The sequence below is a fragment of the Pezoporus wallicus genome, unplaced genomic scaffold, assembly GCF_028554395.1.
Source record: "Pezoporus wallicus isolate ANWC-B61680 ecotype Strahan unplaced genomic scaffold, APGP_CSIRO_Pwel_v1 scaffold_6446, whole genome shotgun sequence".
Lineage (NCBI taxonomy): Eukaryota > Metazoa > Chordata > Aves > Psittaciformes > Psittacidae > Pezoporus > Pezoporus wallicus.
In genome coordinates, this window is record NW_026636264.1 from 5,093,137 (window position 1) to 5,114,427 (window position 21,291).

The following is a 21,291-nucleotide window of genomic DNA, read 5'->3' on the forward strand; positions in this document are numbered from 1 at the left end:
AATAAGAGGGTGCACTTACTTCTTACTGTAGCATAAAATAACACTTTGTGATGATGGTTCATCATGGATTCAAATGAGTAGTTAGCAGGGATTTGTCATATTAGTGACTGTTGAAGTGTCTGTTTTTCTTACTCCTTTTTCATCCTCTTTTGATGACCATTAGCTTATGTTTGGTTTTTATTTGTTTTATTGTTGTTGTTTGTTAGTTTTTTAGAGAAATTTCTTCTCCTCTGTTTTCCCTTCACTAAGTTACTAGTTTACTGTCTTAATTCTTCACAGTAGCATTGTGATATAGCTTGGATATGCTTAAATGGTTCCCTGAAAAGGGGTGAAATGTCATGAATGTACCGAAACTTAAGGGTTTGACCACAGATAATATTATTTCTTCTCCAAATATAGAGTTTCATCAACCGGACAGCTCAGGACATGTTTAAATTACTTCCTACAGAAAAGATAATACAATTTTTGTTATGAATAACAGATGATAGGCTCAAATCACTAGTCAATCATTGTTATTAATGACAGAATCAAATAGTGCCGCATGTTTGGAAAGCATCAACCTGGCATGTTTCATTATCTGTAAAGTGCAAATAGAAGGAGACACTTATTTGCAGCATACTTCACTTCCACTTCCATTAGCATATCCTAATAATGGTGACATTTAAAAAATATATTTTTGCAATAATACCATCACGAAGCCCTCTAGGCTTCATATGAACAACAGAGGTCATAATGAATACTTATTATTATCTGTGGGAATATCATATTTCTTTCAGAGCAGATAAACTGAAATACATTTGTTAAATGTACCATAAAAGCACTATTACCAGTGTTTTTAATTTTCCTGTTGTAACAGCCCAGTTTGATGAATTGTCTTGGTTAGCTCTGGAAAAATTAATATTAAAATTAAGTGGGACTCAAATATAAAAAGATACTGACATGCTCAGGAGTCGTTACAGGTTGATTCATATGTGGAATTAGCAGATCTATCAACTAGGAACAGGTATAATTTATTTATTTTATTTACCTCACATCTGGGATAATAATAACCAGCTCATTAGTGAGTTTAAAAAGAGTATATCATTGACAAGAACATGTAATGACCCAGATCTCCCTCTGTTGTATTGCTTATCCCGTACATGTGGTATGTTTCCTCAGCTGTACACTCACGTGAGAGCAGAGCCAGCATCCAGAGTGAGTTCCCTCACATCCTGCAGTGCCCGTCATGGGATTAGGCTGGCTGCACACTCAGGCAGGTAGTGAAGAGCCCCAACCTGCTCTGAGCTGCTGAAGAGGACTAAAAACCCAGGCCTGAATCCCTCCTTGAATGTGACTGAGAGCAGACTTGGGAGAGATGCCTTGACTCCCAGGAGGAGGCAGCAGACTGGGGTCCAAAATGAGACCTTCATTCCTGCGAAGCAGCAGGAAACACAGACAGCAAGGGAGTCACTGGAAATGATCATCTTTCTGGAAACAAAGGCATAAATCAGGGCAGGAAGATAAAAGGTGGAGCCTCAGTAGGATTTAAAAAATAGAATCCTCTCCCAAAGACATGTCAGTTTAATATCTAATGGCCAGTGAGAGCTTGGGCCCACATCTGTTCTTCTCCCAAGTGTATTTACAGCTAGAGTACTGTGCAAAACACTGCATAACAACTGCCTCTGCAACCTTTTAAGATAGTGGAGTCTGTGAATGAGGAATCAGTGCTTGTCCGTGACATCAGGTATTTGAAGAGCGCTCACTCTGTGAGGCTCTGTAGGGACAGAGTCTGGGCTTTGGTGCTTTATTGCCTTCTGTTACATCTCAGGCAAGTGGCTGGCTGCTAATGGGCCCAGCTGGAGCACCTCTGGGGCATGTATGCAGGCACCTATAGTGTGTTTAGGACCTGCAGGGGGATGCTCAGGGAGCTTCTCTGTCTGTAACTGCTGTGTGAGGCCTTTTTGGTTGCAGTTGAAGACTTGTGCCAAAAGGCTGCTGAAGTCCTGTTTTAGATGTCCAAATCCTTTCTTTGGAGCTGTCCCGCGGTTCTGTCTGAATGATCAGCAATAATAATTGAGGTAACAGAGATAATGATTTTGTGTGGCTCACTTCTCAAGCTATGGTTTTTGTAGAATGGAGAGAAAATGTATGCTGATGAAAACCAACTTCCTGGTTCAGTTCTGTAAATCAGTGACAACAGAACAAGTAAAACATTACAATAAAATCAGAATGTACTTTTTAATACAGTTCCTTCTTGCACTCTGTAATATAAATGTCAGGCTACTACAGACATTCTCCATGTTGTCATGCATTTTAACTCCCTAATTTGGCTATTCAATTTGAGCTCCAAATGCAACAGTCTCTGGATTTTTAAACCTCCTGGCTAATGGAATTGATGGCTTCAGCACGGTCCTATGAGAAAAAGATATGCTACAGGCTGTGCCAAATTAACTTCATTTTTTTTAATTTAAGGGACACACGCTGCTGGATGAAGACTAGTATGAAATTGGACATAGTTGGCTAACAGTAATGATATAATTTCTCATTTTTCTTTGTTATGTCTCCTAGGTACAAATTTACCTTCAGAGTTCAGCCAAGAGGAAAAATATTGACAATATTAGCATCTGATAGAAAGTGTATTTGTTATTTGCAGATCTTTTTCTAATTTAGTCATTTTTTTTAAAGAAACTTCAAGAAAATTAATAGTTCCTTTTCAGTGTCTGCAGAGATTATATTTTATAATTTTCCTTTGAACATTTGTAATCTTTTAATAGCTGTTTTTTTCCAGACAATGTGACAATAATTGCTAGATTATCAAAAGAGCAGTTTGATCAAGTTTGAACACTGGCTTGATCCTATTTCCATTGAAGTTAGAGAGACTTCTTTAGTAGGAAGAGAGCTGGAATTTGCTTCATGATTGTTTCTTTTCTCCTGCCAAGTCCTCTTTCACTCATCCAAGACAGTGAAGAGTTCTGCTTTCAATCACACTGCTGTGTAAATCTGGTCTAGCTGCATTGACTCAATGCATTTGTTTTTGTAGAGATCAGTATAAATGAGAGAAGGATTTATCCCAGTTGCATTCATGCTTCTTGTTAGTGAGGCAATGTACTATATAATTGGCTCTATTAATAAGAATTTCCCAGCATTAACTTCTTCTTCAGTATATGTATGGAAACAGATGGAATATATCTTAGACTCTAATAGATATGAAAGGTATCCCAGAAAAAAAAATGGTTTTATTTGGCTGGAGTTTTCGATCTTTTATCCTGAAATTTAAAAATAGCAACAAATGACATTTATTGCTATCCATTGCTCATTTTTGTTGCTTAACTGTCCTGGATATCATGACAGCTGATAGAATCATAACTGTTTGAAGGGTTGGATCCTAAAGTAAAAACCACAGAAGGTGCTGTTTATTATGCTGTTTATATATGCTCCAGGGGACCGGAGCATCTCTGTTAAGAGGAAAGACTGAGAAAGCTGGGCTTGTTTAGCCTGGAGAAGAGACAGCTGAGAGGAAATCTTATCAATGCGTACAAATATCGTAAGGGCAGGTGTCAAGAGGATAGTGCCAGACTCTTTTCAGTGGAGCATGGCAACAGGAAAAGGAGCAATGGACACAACCTGAAAAACTGGAAATTCAACCTGAATATGAGGAAGAACTTCTTTTCTTTGAGAGTGACTGAGCACTGGAACAGGATGACCAATGAGGTTGTGGAATCTCCTTCCTTGGAGATATTTAAGAGCCATCTGGTTGTGATCATGTGCAACCTGCTCTAGGTAAACCAGCTTTAGCAGGGATTTGGACTAGATTATCTCCAGAGGTCCCTTCCAACCCCAACCATTCTGTGATTCTGTGATCTGTAGCACTCAAAAAGTGATATAGATAGACAATCTAGAAACATGTAATTTGAATCTAAGACAACTTGTGGATAATTAAAGTGAAGAATATGAAGATAACAGATGAAAGAAATGAAAATTCTGACAAAATTCGCATACTTACAGTTGCATTGAGGCTGGGATTTTAGGTTGAAAAAGTTGTAGCTTAGTCATAAGAAAAGAGGAAAGGAGAGGGTCCTTTCTAAACAGAGGGGGTGTCTTAATATGAGATTTTGAAAGGACCCTTTATATTGTTTAACTTTGTGGAAAAATAATTTGAGTGGGTGCTGTGATAATCTGGGAGTTCTCAGGCAATCTGAGTTGCTACATTTTAGAGCCAAGAATTTACTTGGCATGGATTTTTTATATGACCCTTAACATACTTATTTGTGCTGCAGTTCTTCCAAACAAGAAGGGACCATGCTTATACTGTGTGTGGAAATCTGGAATATATTCAAATAATAAAAGACAGAAGAAGATAATTTTTTTCTTAGAAGTTCTGATATACAAAATAGCTAAAGGTGGCACTGATTTCTGTACTTGGCTCCTCTTTTATATTTTGGCAGATTTCTGTATGTATGTATTTAGCTGTCTGTTTCTCATTTATATACATGTGGTCCAAGAATTCATGCAACATAAATTAAGCATGTATTTCCTGTCAGATACGTTATTTGTGAGGCAAGAGTCATTGCACCTTGTTATTTAGCGATTATAGCACTTTCAGGAAGTTTAAATTATTCATCTTTACAAAAGGAATATAAAATTTAATTCTGATTTGAGCATGCCATTTCAAACCACCTTCGTTCTCATTAGGGTTCTGGTAATCTAATGTTAGATTCATTACCATCTAAAATTATTGCAATCTGCTGCCTTTTGTTTTGATTCAAAGTCCATAATTGTGCCACATGATGTCAGTAATTACTGAGACTGCTTTAGGAAGATACGCAAAGATACGGCAAGAAAAGATGATCAAGCCAAGTTTAGATTTGTTATGTGGTTGTACATGTGCGTCAGAAACTGCATTTTAGTAGTGTATCTGTTTATACTTGATATTGCACAAATTCCAGAAAAGGAGGAATTACGCTAGAATATTAGGAAAACAAACTAAATATAGTCTTAAATCATCCAGTATTGAAAGGAAAGGACTCTTAGCCACACGAATATGAAGCTTCTATTGTATTTAACAATTTTTTACTTCCATTTCTTTTAAAAATAATATATGCTCTTCTCTTCGTAGAACCAGGTTTTCTTCCATTAAAACACCCAGACCTGCTGAAAATGAATAAGTGTTAATGACTTCAAATAATGTTACAGGTTATATATGTTAAAACGTTAAATTATTCACTCTTTTGAAATCGTAATCCATTTTATTAATTTTGTCTTCTCTTTGTAAACGAATAAGGCAGTCTTTCCACCTGAAAAGGCAGGATGAAGTGAATTTAATTTCTAATCTTTGTTTTCATACACCTTATTATGAACATTTCACCAATGAAATGAGATTCTACAAAGACTATGAATGTGAAATACACATCCCGAATAGTTTACTGTAATAATGTAACATTACTTCAAAATGAGATCCGTCATTAAAAAACTTATATCTTTGAGGAAGCTTCAGTCTACTAATGGGACACAACATTGTGTGTCTCTGTTATTTTTTATAAGGTTAGAAAATGTGAATATGAGAACCAACATACACAGGTGTGATGGTAGATGCTCAATGTGAAGTATTTGAAAGGTCCTAATTTTCATTCCATGAAATTTTATTTTTTCTTTAAAACTTCAATTCTTGGTGGCCAGAAGCAATTGATTTTGAGAATTTGGTAATTTTCTCACTTTAGAATATTTTTCTTCTTCTTTTTTTTTTTTTTTGTCATTGTGGTTCTTGTGACCACCTTTCTTTTGGAATCTTTTATTTTTCTGGCGGCAGATGGGAGTTTTTGTGGAGTAAATAAAAAACAGACGCACAGATCTTGTGTATTTTATTTTCTGAATCCATCAAATTAAAGGACTTTCCGTGTTCCATGATTGGAAGTAGAAAGAAGTTGAAGAATACTGTAAAATGTCAGAGTTCTGAAATACATGTACATTTATGGGAACAATTAAAATTAAGAAAGATTAAGGAAAATCAAACTGAAACTTGGTAAAAAAAAGCTTTTCCTTTTGGTTTTTTGCATGAAGAAATGAAAATGCGTCAAGTTTAATGTAGACCATTTGTGGAAGCAGCTACAAATCAAGTGTTTATTAGACTGCTGCACACTTGGAAAAAGTTAGTTTACTGCAGTGGGCATTATTTTAAATTTGTACTACTGAAAATGAGAACATGATGTTTCCTGAAATCACTAGCCAAAATTAAGAGGAAACACAGAGTTTAGGAAGAAGACAAAAAAAGAAGAGATCATGTTAAAATCAAATGTCAAGAGCTTACAGTAAATAGACGAGGATAGCTACTCATATTTAGTCCTTAGTCTTATTTCATTAGGATGATGTGTTTATGATTACTGAATGATATGAAAGAAGGAAAACAGAATCATAGCAGGCTGGAGACAAGGGTGATGACTGAAGAGTGTTACAAAAGCAAGCTCCCTTTCCAGATTAAAGATGTTTTTGCCAGATGATGCAGACAACAGATTGTTGTTGATTACCAGTATAATGAGAGACGGGTTATTTGGAAATTGGAGATCATTTGGAGAATTCAGTAAGCGAGGAGATGAAACTAAATTCCCTGAAGGCATTAGGAATCCTGTAATCCCACAGATGAACAAAGGCTAACAGTAATCCCACTAAGAGTTCTCTAACTGGTTTTATAAGAATAGGAAAGCAACTAGAGTCTAAATCAGAACCAGATTACAAAACACCAAAATTTAGCTGCATTGAAGCAAGGCTGAAAACCTTTTACAGCAAATCTGCTTAACTGGGAGAGAAGTTCTGGTTTTGCTGTCTCAGAGTTCCCAGTGTGACTTTGTCATTAGCATCCCATGGTAATTTTGGGTTCTATCTAGGTGATTTTGAAGTCCTGATCTCTTCCTCTTCAACTCAAGCAGCAGTTTTTTAGAGATCCTCAAGATAGTTTTCAGAAAAAAAAAAGCCAAACTGAAAATAAAAAAGACAACATAAACAAAGTGAAAATAAAACCAAATGCCCTTTACCCCAACCACTTCTGCACCCCCTTCTCTCTGCCCTCCTCTCTCCCCTAAAACCAAGCTCATCCACAAAATACATCAGCAGCCCTAGTGACTTAGTCTGGGGTGTCTGGTATTGGTCAATAGCAGACAGAAGACAGGAGGGTAGAAGGGCAATGGATTAGTCTAATACAGCAAATTTAATACTATAATTGTAGTGCTGTCACAGTGCCAGCATGACCTCTTTCTAAAAAGAATACTAGATGATCTTTAAGGTCCCTTCCAATCCAAACCATTCTGTGATTCTGTGATTCTTTGTATTCCAAGGTTGATGTATGAATAAGCATAGGAAAATCGTTACTTCTGTGTTAGGAATTCAGCCTGGCTCATCAGAAAGTGTGTAAAGGTGATACTGATTCCCAAACTACATAGAGGGTGACACCCTTCCCCCCTCCCCCCTTCCCCCATTTCCTCTCCTGTCCTTCCTGAAGAGTCTGTATCCTTCCATACCAACATTCCAGTCATAGGAGCTAGTTCACCACATCTTTGTAACACCAATAAGATCATAGCCCTGCAGGTGTGCCCATGTTTTAACTCTGCTTGTTTATTCCCCATGCTATGTGCATTTGCATAGAGGCATTTCAATTAGACCCCTGATGAAGCCAACTTACTGGCTGGAGTGACTGGAATTCCTTTATGCTGCTCTGTTCTCATTGGTTCAAGTGTCACAAAGAGAGAGCTTTAAAGCATAAACCTAGCTTCAATCTGATAGTATTGATATATCTGAAAATACAGGGGGTTTTGAGGGGTGGTTTTTTTCAGGTTTTGATTTGTTTTGTTTTTGTTTTTAAATTTCTTATTGTGTGAACGTGAGGCAAATCTCCTGACTTCAATGATTTACACACATGAAACTGAAACTTGACCAAGCTCTGCAGAATTTAGGGTTCTCACGATCTGAAGTGAGCAAGACAGCTCTGGGTTTAACAGAAGCTGCTCTCTGGAAAGCTTTCACAGAATAAGCTTTGATTTAACTTTTCTCTTGACTTCAGAAAAGTTCTGTTGACTGCTAGCTGCTTTTGTGAAATACAAGCATTTCTTAATGTTGTGAATGTATTTTATGTACGCTTGTCACTGTTCAAATAGTATATAATTTCGTAACATAGAAAAGAAGCTGCAGTGGAGTTCTCTATATAGTGAAGTCGGCTGTTTAGCCATTTATTTCACCAGGTCACGATTTTTATTCTAGGGATTTAAAAATAATTGAAGTGCCTTGGTAATCTGTGGCCATTTAAGATATTTCAGTTGGGTCATTGTGTGTGAAATACAGAAGTGTTTTAGATTGACTGAAGGGTCATAAACCAAAAGAGAAAGGAGAGAAAGAGATTTCATTCCTCCATCTTTTCACAAGCCACCAGTACATCAAAATGAGTTTCTGTAAACAATGCCTCATTTTCTTGCCTGTTGAGCAAAGGGTGTTGTTTCCTTTCACAAATGCGTGGGAAGAAATTGGGGAAAATGGCTAGTTGCACCGTTTGGCTATGACTGAGAAACACCAAATGTCATCAGAGAATTGTTTATGCCAGACTGTTTCCATTTATTGTAATAAACCAACAAAAGGTATACTTGCACTATATGTTGGTAGGTATAACCTAGAATCTTTTGTTTCCTCCAATAAAAGATGAATGTATTCTGATCATTTGAAAAAAGAAGGTATAATTTTGTGACTTGGAGTGTACTATCAGAAACAGCCTCCCCATAAACTTCATACAACTTCAAATCAGGCCTTTCCATTTCTGCAGCTCAGCAGCATCCATCCCAGAGAGCCATGCATTTTTAATGCAGTTGGAAAACTTCTTTAAACAAAAGATAACATTGCCTTGTGAGAGAATTTGTGTCTTAACACAGAAATAGGCAATCAGCAGTCTGCTTTTCTGTGCCATTTCCTCTTACCTGAAGCTGGGTAATCATCTTCGTTTTCTTTCATTTCCTCAGTGAATACAAGAATAGTTTATTCTTTTAAAGAAATCAACTGATCTGTGAATAATCCCATTGATTTAAATTAAAGACCATTGCAGTGTGATTAATAACTGCTAAATTTTACTGTCCTTTTTTGGGGAATGATTATTCTTCTGGTGGAATACTGTGCAAGAACAGGTTATTTGGGAGAGTTGGCTTATTTTTACTTTTTTTAATGTTACAAATATATCATATGAACACATATGAGAAGCTGGGTCCTATATTCTGTACTCCCAGCAAACCAACCAGTGCAGTTTTGAGGGTTAGAATTTTATTTCATAGATTCATCACCTTGATAATATGATAACATTCAGTATTCTTTAAAGGGCTCTATATACTCAATACTTTATTAAAAGATTATGAAAAATTAGATTCTGGAGGACACTATTTCTAGACAAAAATCTACCAATGTCTGGAATTGGTGCAAAATAACTGAAGACAACACTGTGTATTGCTAGGCCCATAAGCCAGAATAAGCCAGCAAGCCTGCTCCAGTGTGGGCTCCCCTCTCCATGCAGTCACAGGTGCTGCCATGAGCCTGCTCCAGCAGGAGCTCCCCACAGGGTCACAGCCTCCTTCAGGCTCCAGCATAGAGTCCTCCAAGGGCTGCAAGTGGGTATCTGCTCCACTGTGAGCAGCCTGCCTCACCATGGTCTGCGCCATGGGCTGTCGGGAGATGAATCTCTGCTCCGGCACCTGGAGCAACTCCTCCCCTCCTTCTTTACAGCAGAGTTGTTGCTCTCACGTATTCTCACTCCTTTGGCTGCAGTCGCTGCTGAACAGCTTTTTTACCCCCCCTTCCTGACTGTTATCCAGAGGCGCTACCACCATCCCCATGGGCTCAACCCTGGCCAGCGGTGGGTCCATCTGGGAGCCCGGTGACATGGGCTTTGCTGTACATAGGGGAGCTTCTAGCAGCTTCTCACAGAAGCCACTACTGTAACCCACTGCTACCAAAACCTTGCCACACAAACCCAATACAGATGTGGTGTCAGTTTCAAACAGTGTAATGAGGGGGAGGCTCAGCAGCAGCCTGGTGTGTCTGGAAAACTTTTGTCAAAGACCCTTCCTGTCTAATCCATGCTGTGTAACTACTGCCTTTGCAAATACAGCACACAGCTTTGTATTTTGATCAGAAAGCACAGAGGGTTTAGTCACCTTTGTTGAGATTTGACATGAAATGAGGCTGTGAATGTGGAACAGCAATCAGTGCCCTGCTCTTGGCAGCGGCAAAAGGAGTTTAGTTCCTGAGGGAATTCCTTTCTGATTTTTTCACAACCTTACACTCAGAAGGATCATCTCATAATGTTTTGGGGTTTGTTTTTTTCTGTGTTTTGTTTTTCCTTGGCTTTGTATATTTACAACAAAATACCCTAGGAACTGTTGAAAAACTTTCCAATTAATAGGATAGGGAACTCAGCAGTCATGAATGGGAAGGAAAGTGCTTCTGACTCTTCCAAAAGGAGCAAACAAAGCATGAAATTTTGAAAGGCATCCAGATATTTTTCTTAAAACTGATTTTTGAAACCAGGATTTTAGGTTTAAAAGCTTTAATACTCAAAGAATCATAGGAGTCAAAATGCTGAAAATTGGGAAGCCATCAAGTGGGAATTCACAGCTCCATATTAGCTGCAGGTCAGTCTTTGCATAAATTGGATGAAGTTGGTCCCGCTCATGTGTGTACAGACAGCATTTCATTAGCTTCACTACGTCTCTCAGCCTGTCGTGGGTAAGCTGGGCCTGATCCAAAAGCAAGGTAGCTGTGTTAGCATCATGCTGTGCCTGAGCAAATATTGTCTGCTCCTCGGCAGGGTGCTTCAGCCGAGGCAGAGCACTGTGGTAGTGCAGTCCTGTGATTTCTGGGGCAGGGCTGGCTCATGGTCTGCCCACCCACAGCAAGTACAGAGCAGTTGTACAAGCCTCCACTAAGGTATCCAAGGACAGAAATCTGCAGTCTGAGTGGGCAGCTTCCTAAGGCAGCAGTTCTGATCAGCTTTAGACTGACTACTTCCCATGTCCTTCTTTGCCATAACAGCTGGTGCTCCTGTTTGCATCCACACTCACACTTTCCCCATCTCCCTCCCGGCTTTGTTAGACCATAGGCAGCAATGCTGAGCAGCAAAGATCTTGGAGACCACTTCATATTTCTATCTTCTTGCAACCTGGGTCACTGAAGCAGCTTGTTTTAAAAGTTGTCTTCAATCTGTGCTAGAATGATCAAGACAACAGAGACCAGGTTTCAAAATATCTCTTTCTACCTTATTCTTCTAATTTCCTTTGTTATCATTTCAAGTAGAAAGTAATTAGTTTCAGTGAAGAAAATGGAAGCTAAACAGGTATTTTAATGCATACAGAAATGTGAATATTCACTACACATGGCTTTTCCCTCTCATACTCTATATATGTTCCATTTATAATTAAGTTAAAGGCATTTTAATGATTTTTTTTTCTTTTCATTTCTTATAGATTGTAAAATACATACATTGTGGAATTTGGTAAAAATGACAATCTTAACTAATAAACCAGGCCAATGCATTCTTCCCAAATTCAGATGTTTAACATGGCCTGTAAGAGACTCCAGCTGAAGACTGTCTTTTACTTGCACATGGTAGCAAAGAGAAAGTTATGGATGGAAGGTTCTCCTAGTGCTGTAAGGTATTGTGTTGAGCATGCTGAAAGAAATTAAAGCTTTTAAAGAAAAATACAGGAAATTTAAAAGCCTGGTAAAGTTCTCACTATTACCAGCTGGATATCTTTACAATTACTTCGGTGAGAGGTAGTATGGCTCTTTCTAATTATATCTAACTTAAGAATGATTGGACTGGGAAAAAGAAATTTCTTCTCCTGGTGTTCTGAAAATATATACTACACCAGGAGATCAGGATTGATTAATCTTGGTATCAAATTCTAATGATAGTCTTTTATCAAAGCTGCAAAAGTACTTGATATATGGGGTAATAAAGAGAAAAACAAAGCAAAAATACCAACAAAAGACTCCACATCTAATCACTTTCCTTGCTGTGGTGCTGGCAGGAATTTTGAGTAGATTTATATACTTAAGATAAGAGTTTGAGCCTGTAAGTCCTAAAGGAGAAAAATGTCTTCAAGCTAGTTAATGCACGAGCTAAGAGATCTTTTAATCACAGGAATTTTAGGTTGGTAATGAAATGTCACATTTCCTAATGACTGCTGTATATATCTGTTCTGCACAGATCAAAGGGGAAAGCTTCTGCTGCTGCTCTTTGCCTGCTGTTCTCATGAATAACCTACTCTCAGTTAACCATTTTGTTACCTTTTGATAAAAGCAATTTCCACAAGGAAACAAACTGACCTGGATCTGAGAAAGAAAAATATTTAAGAATAAGTATCACAGAATGACAGAGTACTTTCTGCTAGCAGGTCATCTTGAGCAGCTGGGACAGACTGTGTTCAAGCTTTTGCTAGGAGCTGAATATTGCTAGTGGAAGGATTAGGTGCAAGATGTATCTGTGCATCTGCACAAATCTTGCAGTGAAAAAAGTAGGAACTAATCCAAAAAGTAACACTTCTGTGGAAAATGGGAGTCTTCCGTGTACTGGCACATTCCTCTGTAATCTTCCTTGGTTGACATTGATGGAAATGAATAAAAATATCCTTAACAATGTCTTTAACAAATGAACAAATTATATTTGTCAATGACACAGTTTTTTCAGGCATGAGATAACTAGAGATTTGATCCATCTGTTTTTAACCAGATAGATAGTCTTGGTGATTTCACTTGTGTCATGATCCTGAGGGTTAAGAAGTCGACAATGTTGCAGTGCAAGCTCAGTAGAAAAGCAAAAGTGTGATTTGGTGTGGTTGCACAACCGTCAGGAAAAAGGTGCCAAGTTCAGGGTAGTGTCTCTGGGGAAGTTTCAGACCTGGGTATTTTTTTTAGCCCTGGCATGACTGCACACAGATGCACCAAAAAACCCCACCCCCCAAAAAATGGAACAGGATGAGTTTTCAGCTATAAGAAGGACTGAGCGCATCCTTTGGTGTCTTTCAATCAGCTACTACTGTTGTTGTATGACTCAATTGTTTTTTTTTTTGTTTTTTTGTTTGTGTTTTTTTCTGTTAAATTATTCAAATTAACAGAAAAATCTCCAATACTGGATTTGAGTGATGTAAACAAAAAGTAAAAATAAAATTACATGGGTTTTTTAAACAACAAAATGTCATAACTTAAAGGCACTCTTAAATTATTCTTACTAATTTAAATATGGCATACCATAAAAAATTTCCATGCAGATGCTTTGACTTTTTGTAAAATTTGGTCTAGTGGAATAAGATAAGCATTACCTTACTTTGGGTTCTGGTCATTGTTCTGTTTTGTAAGATAATTCCCCAAAACCAGGGACACGGTTTCAAAGCAACATTTGAGCAGACAGAGGTACTTAATGACAGTACTTTATTTTCTATTCAGAAGTGGAATTTTCTGCTTGTAGTTTGGCATGGTCAGACCTGTCTCTGTAAAGGCTGTGCCCAGGCTGTGTAGGGACCAACCTGGACATCAGTAAAGCCAGTGGCGAGCCAGAAACTCGCCATTACTTGTGTTGTGCTTACCCCCACAAACACCCATCTAGCAGGCTGCTGGGCTGTGGTACAGACCCTTGAATCTGCTTCTGGGCAGGAGCTGTGGGTTCTTCATTTTCGCTCCAGGAATCAAGAGCTGAAACCATGGTTTCACTTTTTCATAGATTCTTTCATCCCTGTGCTCCCACCCAAACAAAAGCAAAATGTGTTGCTTTGAGGCTCATAACTTTGTTAGAGGATTTACAGGATTTTCTTTTGACTAAGTACATGGTAACAGTTGTGCACAGAAGAAAGCCAAGGAATAACTGTTATAAATGATATTATAAATGATAATGCATATGAATGTTCCTAAAATATAAGCAGGTGCAGAAAGAGACATGAAAAGTGTTTTTTAAGGGACTATACCTATTATTTTGGCATAATTATTTCAGGTAACTTAATTGCTAACAATTAACAAGCATGATTTTTACCTCTGTGAAGTTGGCAACCTGAATGTGCATTTGTGTCACCTTCCACCTCGCTGCCTTGTCAGGCTAATGGAGATTTAATGCTTGAAGTGGAGAACCAACTTCTCAGAAAGCTTTACTGACTTTCTCAAATGTTACATTCTTGTTTTCTCGTTCCCCATTCCTTTTTAAAACTGGAAATAAAAATGCAATAAAAATAATCAATTTCTTTTTCCCAGGAAAGACTTAAAATAAGCAGTGTTAAACATACATTCTCTGTAAATGTAATGTAATTATCTTCCATTTGTTCATAAACACAGAAAGAATATTAAATATGGAAAGTTTCCCTTACACTTTCATTTGTTGTAATCAAACTGTGGTTTTGATTACATTTTGCATTTTGCTTTGGTTGAAATGAAAATTGGTACAAGTGTGTGGCTTGGGGACCTCCTTTTTGGAGCATGTTTATTGCTACCACCATTCTGACAGCTCCTGTAACACAGCAGGAACTGGCTTCTGGTTTTCAGGAGTTTTTAAAATAAGGCTCTTGGCTGAATGAAAGTTATGTGACAGAATGGTGAAATATCCCCTAAGCTGGAATGTCCCCGGGATCTGCAGCTTCTCAGAGCTGTCCATTTTAAACTTTTGTCAAGAATACAAATCTCACAGAGAAGTTGCATGAGGCCTCTATAGGTTTTTTTTTAAACCTGATGCTGTAAAATTGTAACTCTGTGTTGCTGGAGTAGCTGTACATCTGCATAGGGTATCCTGGCTTTTAATAAAGCAGCAGTGAACTGCATTATCAATACCTAAAAGTTACCACACTAATATAAATGTGTGTGACCTGAAAGCAGTCTTAAGGGATTAAATAGATTTTGCAGTGAAAGGAAAAACAGACAACCATAGAATAGCTTGAGTTGAAAGGGAACCATAAGGAACATTGAGTCCAACTACCTGCTACTCACAGCACTACCCAAAACTAAACCATGTGACTAAGAGCATTGTCCAGACAGTTGTGAGAGCTGGATATCAGTCCCACATCAGTATTGCTGAGACAGGGGCTGACATGGGGTCCTGGGCCATGGGCAGGGTGCAGGGAGCCCTGTGGGGCTGGGCAAGGACAGTCAGGACAACAGTCCCTTCAGGACCCTGACAGATCATTTTTAAGTATATGAAGGTTATTATTAAAGGAAAAAAAATCCAATGTAATCTCAGTGTATTGTTGTTAAAAGAGATTTTGAAATGATCTTGGAAACACCAGTGAGTTTCTTCCTCTTGTTTTAGCAACTATCTTCTGTACCTCCATGCCATGCAGCCTGGCACCAGTATCTCTGCCCATCTGCCATGTTGAGTTAATACACTCCTCTGCTTTGGAGCATCCATGAAGGAGATGACTCAGGCACACATAGGGTAGAGTTACAGCTTTTTGCTACCTTGTGAAGACAGGGGTTCCTTCCAAGAAAACATTTTTCCCATGATTTTTATGCTTCAGAACTTATCTTGGACTTAACAAGGAGCGGTCTGGAGTACCATCTTAAAAGCAATTTCTGTGTCTTGAAGCAACAAAAGAGAAATTATAAATCCTCATCATCTTTTCAGGTGTAACCACCATTTCCTTTTGTTTGTCTAGTTGCTTTGACAGACTGATGTGCAAAGGATGGAGCCCTGTCCTTTGCTTCTTCCCCATGCACATTTACTTACAGATGGCTGCATGCTTTGATTTGACATGCACACCTATGCTTCATGTGAAGAAGGTCCTATCTAACCTTGTTTTGTTTGCTTTTAATGTGTTGCTTTTAATGTGTTACACTCTTAACTCTTTTGATATCAAAAAATCACTTTGGAGGTCCAAGTTTAAAACCAAAGTATTTTAATGATTCTGGCATTATAATTTTCCCTCTTTCATGTTATAGAATACGAAAATATTCCTGGTGGGTTCCCTGCAATATTCATGCTGACATTCAATGCTCATGAAGTATGTGACATACTGAAAATGTTAAATTTGGTCTCTTTGGTCTGGAGACTATTGCATATTATGTAACACCCCAGGGTTTTCTATAAATAACCAGAAATTTGTAACACTCACTTTGCTACTGTGTGTAATAGCGTTCTTTTGACAATGCATTGAGCTGGAAATCCAAACTTGCAAGCAAATGCTCCGAGTTATACTTTGCAAGAACCTGAGTGCATTCTGAGTTTTGTTGAGCAAATGATGACTTGTTTATTCAGTTGCAGTAGGCATTGATTGAAAATATATTTTTTAATTTTTGTGGAGATTATATATATTTCTCTTATTTTTTTCAATAAAGCATAGGTGTAATGGAAGCTGCTGTTTTGTTATGATTTTTATAAACCTGTATTTGTACAAAGAAGTGGTGTCTTCCATCAGCTCAATAAATGAGGCTTTTGCCCATGCTTTTCCTTAGACTAGGCAGTGGAGTTGGTATTTGATTCATAAGCTTTTGATCCATACTTAATCCTAGGATGGCTTGCATCCAGAGCATGCAGAGCGATGGATATTGTGTACCTAATGAAGTAGCTGTTGGTGTACAGCACAGTAGGACACTCTTACGTTCTTAAACAGCAGCAATAGAGAATGTCTGTATTCCTTGGTGGGTCTCTGGGGAGAGAGGTTGAAAGAGCTCCTGAGAAGCAGGGCCCCTTCTGTTTGCTCCCTTTTCTTTGCAGTGGGTTTGCAGTGAAAGTAAAATTCTGTGGTAGGTTTTTGTTTTTTTATCCTAGAGCAATTTAGGCTGCACCATCATTTCACAGAAACAAAATCCCATAAATCAGGATGTGTAATTGCTCGTTTCAAAATGTTCTCTTATATCACTGTAGATCAGGAAAACATCCTCTGAAAACAGTGGAATTATTTTATTTGGTGAAAATATAATTAAAGAAAGAAGAAAGTAATGAATGTAGCAGCAATGAAATACAACTGGTTTTGGTCTTTCCCTGCTTATAAGAAAGATAGATTGTATTATCCGGATTGCATATGTGCTTATTTTCCATGTGTAAAAGCAGTCGAGCTCTGGGAAATTACTCAGAAGTGTGACTTGTTATGGCAAGCTTCAGGCAAATCTACTGTCCTGTTCCATTTAGTTATACTTTAAGATGCAGAGAAGGATCTAAGAGGCAAGAGTCCAAAGAAATGGATGGAGGTTATGCTGGATCCAAGTTGCAGACCAAAGTCCTCTAGAAACAGTCCAAATAATCTCAAACTTCTTTGGAGAGGGCTTTTCAAAAACTGAGAAGAGTTGTGCAGTCTCAGCTCTTCTCTTCTGTTGTCTCCCCAGGAAATCGGAGGCAACTTTGCTTCTGCTGTCCACTTTCCTGATTTGGCAACTTGAAGAGGCTGCTAGGCCATTTTCTAAAACACTCCTCAGTCATCAAGACTGAGTAGGACATCAGAATCAGTAAAGTAATGTGAAAGGAGTGATAGGGAGCATCGACAATTCCTGTTGAGCAGAGGAAATGATAATAATATTCAGCAGATCAAGCCAAAATGGTACTGAACCTTTGACACTTTCAGAGATTAAGGAGTTACCTAGGAAGAATATAATTGCAAAAAAATAAAAAAAAGGAAAAAAAAAAGGAAGCCTCAAAGCGTGTTGTAAGGTGGTCAATACTGTTGTTCCTGCTGTGCTGAAAGGCCAGATAAGCACTCAGAGTTGATAATTTGCCTGAAGCAGAGTGGAGGACTCCAGAGTGCCTCTTTAATGCCTTATTCACTCAGTCAGCTTCCTGAGAAGAATCGACACGGGGAGGGTTGGCACAATATATTCACATGGACAGAGATCACATCAAAGAGTTTAACACCTCAAATTGCCAAAGGCAAAGCAGGAGCACAGAGGGATGCATAATTTCCTTCTAGTCTCACAGCAGGTTAACAGAAGAAACATGGCTCCAAGCCAGGTGCCGTGCCTTGCTGACAAGCAGCATACCCCCCAGGTCAGGCTGACTCAGGGAGGGTGTGTGGTCACACTCTCTCCTCCTGAGCTGACACCCTATTTTCACCTAAAGGTGGAAGAGAGAAGTGATAATATGAGATACATTTACTTTGCACAGCAGTGAGGTTCTAGGAACAGAAAACAAAAACTGTCTGGGAAAGAGGAACAAACTAAGAAGAGAATTTAGAAATGCCATACCATGTATATCACATTTGGCAATTTGTTCTTCAGAGTTAAAACAATTTCTTATGTGGCCTTTGAAACTGTGAGGTTGCATGCATGAAGAAAGCATTGCCCTTACGTACTGAAAATTAAAAAAAAAAGGGTCTTGGAGCATTAAATCTGCCCATTTAGGTAGCTGACCAGCGTTCTGATGGAGATGGTTCTCCCAGAACGAAGCTGAGGAAATCAGGCTTAGAAATTTATATATTATTATGTGTGCAGGAATATAAATTAAGAATATTGACAATTTTCATTGTTTTCACTGACTTTCATTTGCTGTGTTCCCAGGCTTACATCTGAAGCTACATCTGTTGAGTTGGTAGTGGAGTGGGGTATAGAGGCAGACGGGCATGGGGACAGGATAAGCCAACTCCCCACATTGACAGTAGGATCTGCAATGATAGCCTAGTGTCTGATGTAAAAAATCCCTAATAGAAACAGGAGCTTCCCAGCATCTCTCCCAAAAAAGGAAGGAGCCATGTAGGGGTGGTTGTGAGCTCAGCAGGAACTTCCAGATCTCTGGATGCTTAAATCACATCATTATTACAGACACCTCTGGATTCTCTGATTAAGGTTTTCTTATTTTGCTTGGAAGGATTATAGATGGAAGGAGGATTAAATGATAAAGTGAATCATTGTGAGAGTGAGAGAATGCCTACATGGTGAAAGAAAGAGTGACTGCAGGAGACCTTTTTATTTCAGTGGATTGTGTGGAATGGAAAAATACAGGTTTAAGGCATTATGGTGCCTAACACTGCTCTTGCATGCACAAAGTTTGTGCGTTGTGCCTGGTTTGACTATGAGATCCTTGGGGTAAGGGCTGTGGGTTTTTTAGATCACCTAGCACAGTATTGCTCTGATCTTTGTGCAGTCCTGGAATGAAAGCATTAACGATGATTGTTTTTCATGGCAGAGGCTACAGCAGGCTGAATTTACAAAGTTTATCTGATTTAATTATCTTCTGCTTAAACAAAACATGTTCATCTTAGTTTTCTGTTTCTTTGTGGGTTTTGTGTGGATTTTGGTTAGTTTTTTTGTTTGTTTGGGTTTTTTGTTTGTTTGTTGGTTTGGTTTGTTTTTTTTTTTTAATACAATATTCAAGTAAGAAGTATTCCTTTGCAGTATTTGACAGTTATTTTTGTGTGACTCAAATTAATAGAAATCAGAATGAACGTAGCCCCGACTATCAGATACATCATTACAATTGGTTTTTGACTGTTTGTTTCAGTCTGATAATTTTGTGCTTGGTTACCATCATGGAGCAAAAGAGAACAGGCCACGGCCTCAGTGGTATCAACCACTGAACAGCTCTCAAGCCATTTAACAGGCAAATGGAGGATCTATAAACCAGTATGATGAACCACCTGCTACTCCTTTCCTACTGTTCTTTCTTCTATTCTGCAGACACAAATTACATGAATCTGTATCACCAAGAAGTCTGCAGACTCTAGCAGAATGTCAGCCTTCAACCCTGCTGCATGTATGAGAAAGCAAATAGGAAACAGGAGAACTGATAAACTTTTTCCATTCCATTCACACTAACCTGAAAGATAATCCAGTTCCAACCCCTTTGCCATGGGCAGAGACGCCTTCCACTAGACCAGGTTGCTCCAAGCCCCGTCCAGCCTGGCCTTGAACACTGTCAGGGCTGGGGCAGCCACAGCTTCTCTGGGCAACCTGTTCCAGTGTCTCATCACTTTCACAGAGGAAGTAAAGAGCTTCTTCCTAATCTTTAATCTAAATCTACACTCTGTCCTATCCTATTTGGCCACATTTAAATTAGCAGTTGTTTCGTTGAAAAAAGAATGGAAGCTATATCACCATTTCACTAACCTGTGGTCGTAGTTATAATTTACCTTTAATTTTGTGATTTTCATAATTTATAGCTAAGTTAAAGAGAATGAGCTACTCTGGAATTTGCTTTTAAGGCTAATTACATTCCAGGGGCAAATTTTAGAAACATTATTTAGACACCATTCTGAGAATTACATGTTACTGTGATTACTTCTTTATTTTACTGGGTTGAAATAGAATCCAGATTTGAGAATACTTTTGTGTCAGTATAGGCTGTTTTCTGACACCTTAGTGAGTAGACTATGTGTCTCATTGCTTGAACATGTGAGTGTAAGAGGCTTCTGTATAATAGGCTACAATTTTAGCTGAAGACGAAGGATGGGAAAAGTGGAATGGTGATACACTTCTATCAGCTTATTTTTTCTTTTCTAATCTCTGTTTTTGATTTTCAGGTGATGGAAATTAAAGGACAAATGATTCATGTGCCAGAATCAAATTCAATTTTGTTTCTGGGTTCCCCCTGTGTGGACAAGCTGGATGAACTGATGGGCCGAGGCCTCCATCTTTCGGACATACCTATCCATGATGCTACTCGTGATGTCATATTGGTTGGGGAGCAAGCAAAGGCCCAGGATGGCTTGAAAAAACGAATGGATAAGCTGAAGGCAACACTAGAATGCACACATCAAGCCCTGGAAGAGGAGAAGAAGAAAACCGTGGATCTCCTAATTTCTATTTTTCCTGAAGAAGTGGCTCAGCAGCTGTGGCAGGGGCAGCAGGTTCAGGCCAGGAAGTTTGATGATGTTACCATGCTCTTCTCGGACATTGTTGGCTTCACAGCCATCTGTGCGCAGTGCACGCCCATGCAGGTCATCAGCATGCTGAACGAACTCTACACGCGGTTTGACCATCAGTGTGGATTCCTGGACATCTACAAGGTAACAGCTCAAGTCTTAAGTTAGCAAAATCTAACTGAAACTAAAGGGGGAAAATAAAAACCCCAGTAGCCATCTTTCTAAGTCACATACCTTCTCTGTAAAACCATGAAGGCAATATTTTTGTTTTGCATGGAAAAAATAAATCTGAAATCACATAATGAAAATCAAACACTTTGATGCTGAGCTGTCATCATGGTTCCTCCATATATACCTCATATTCCTATTTTCCTATAGGCATTCCTTCTGTCGTATAGCCTAGTTTCCTTTAGGTGACACATCAGCCACAATGTCCTAAGGATGATGAAGTGCACAGTGATTATCCTAGCCCAAGCTGCAGCTCCTGGCTGATGCTCAAATGCATTCTGTTTCAGCTGAAAGTTGAATGGTTTAG

At 38.5% G+C, this 21,291-nt stretch overlaps 1 protein-coding gene across 1 annotated transcript in view; it reads left to right on the forward strand.

Annotated features, from left to right (window-relative positions):
* Positions 1–21,291, forward strand: part of GUCY1A2 (guanylate cyclase 1 soluble subunit alpha 2) — a 147,684-nt gene that overhangs the window by 61,292 nt on the left and 65,101 nt on the right. The window contains exon 5 of the mRNA XM_057399738.1: positions 20,415–20,900. Within this exon, the coding sequence (XP_057255721.1) occupies positions 20,415–20,900 (486 nt within the window). The remainder of the gene's footprint in view (positions 1–20,414; positions 20,901–21,291) is intronic.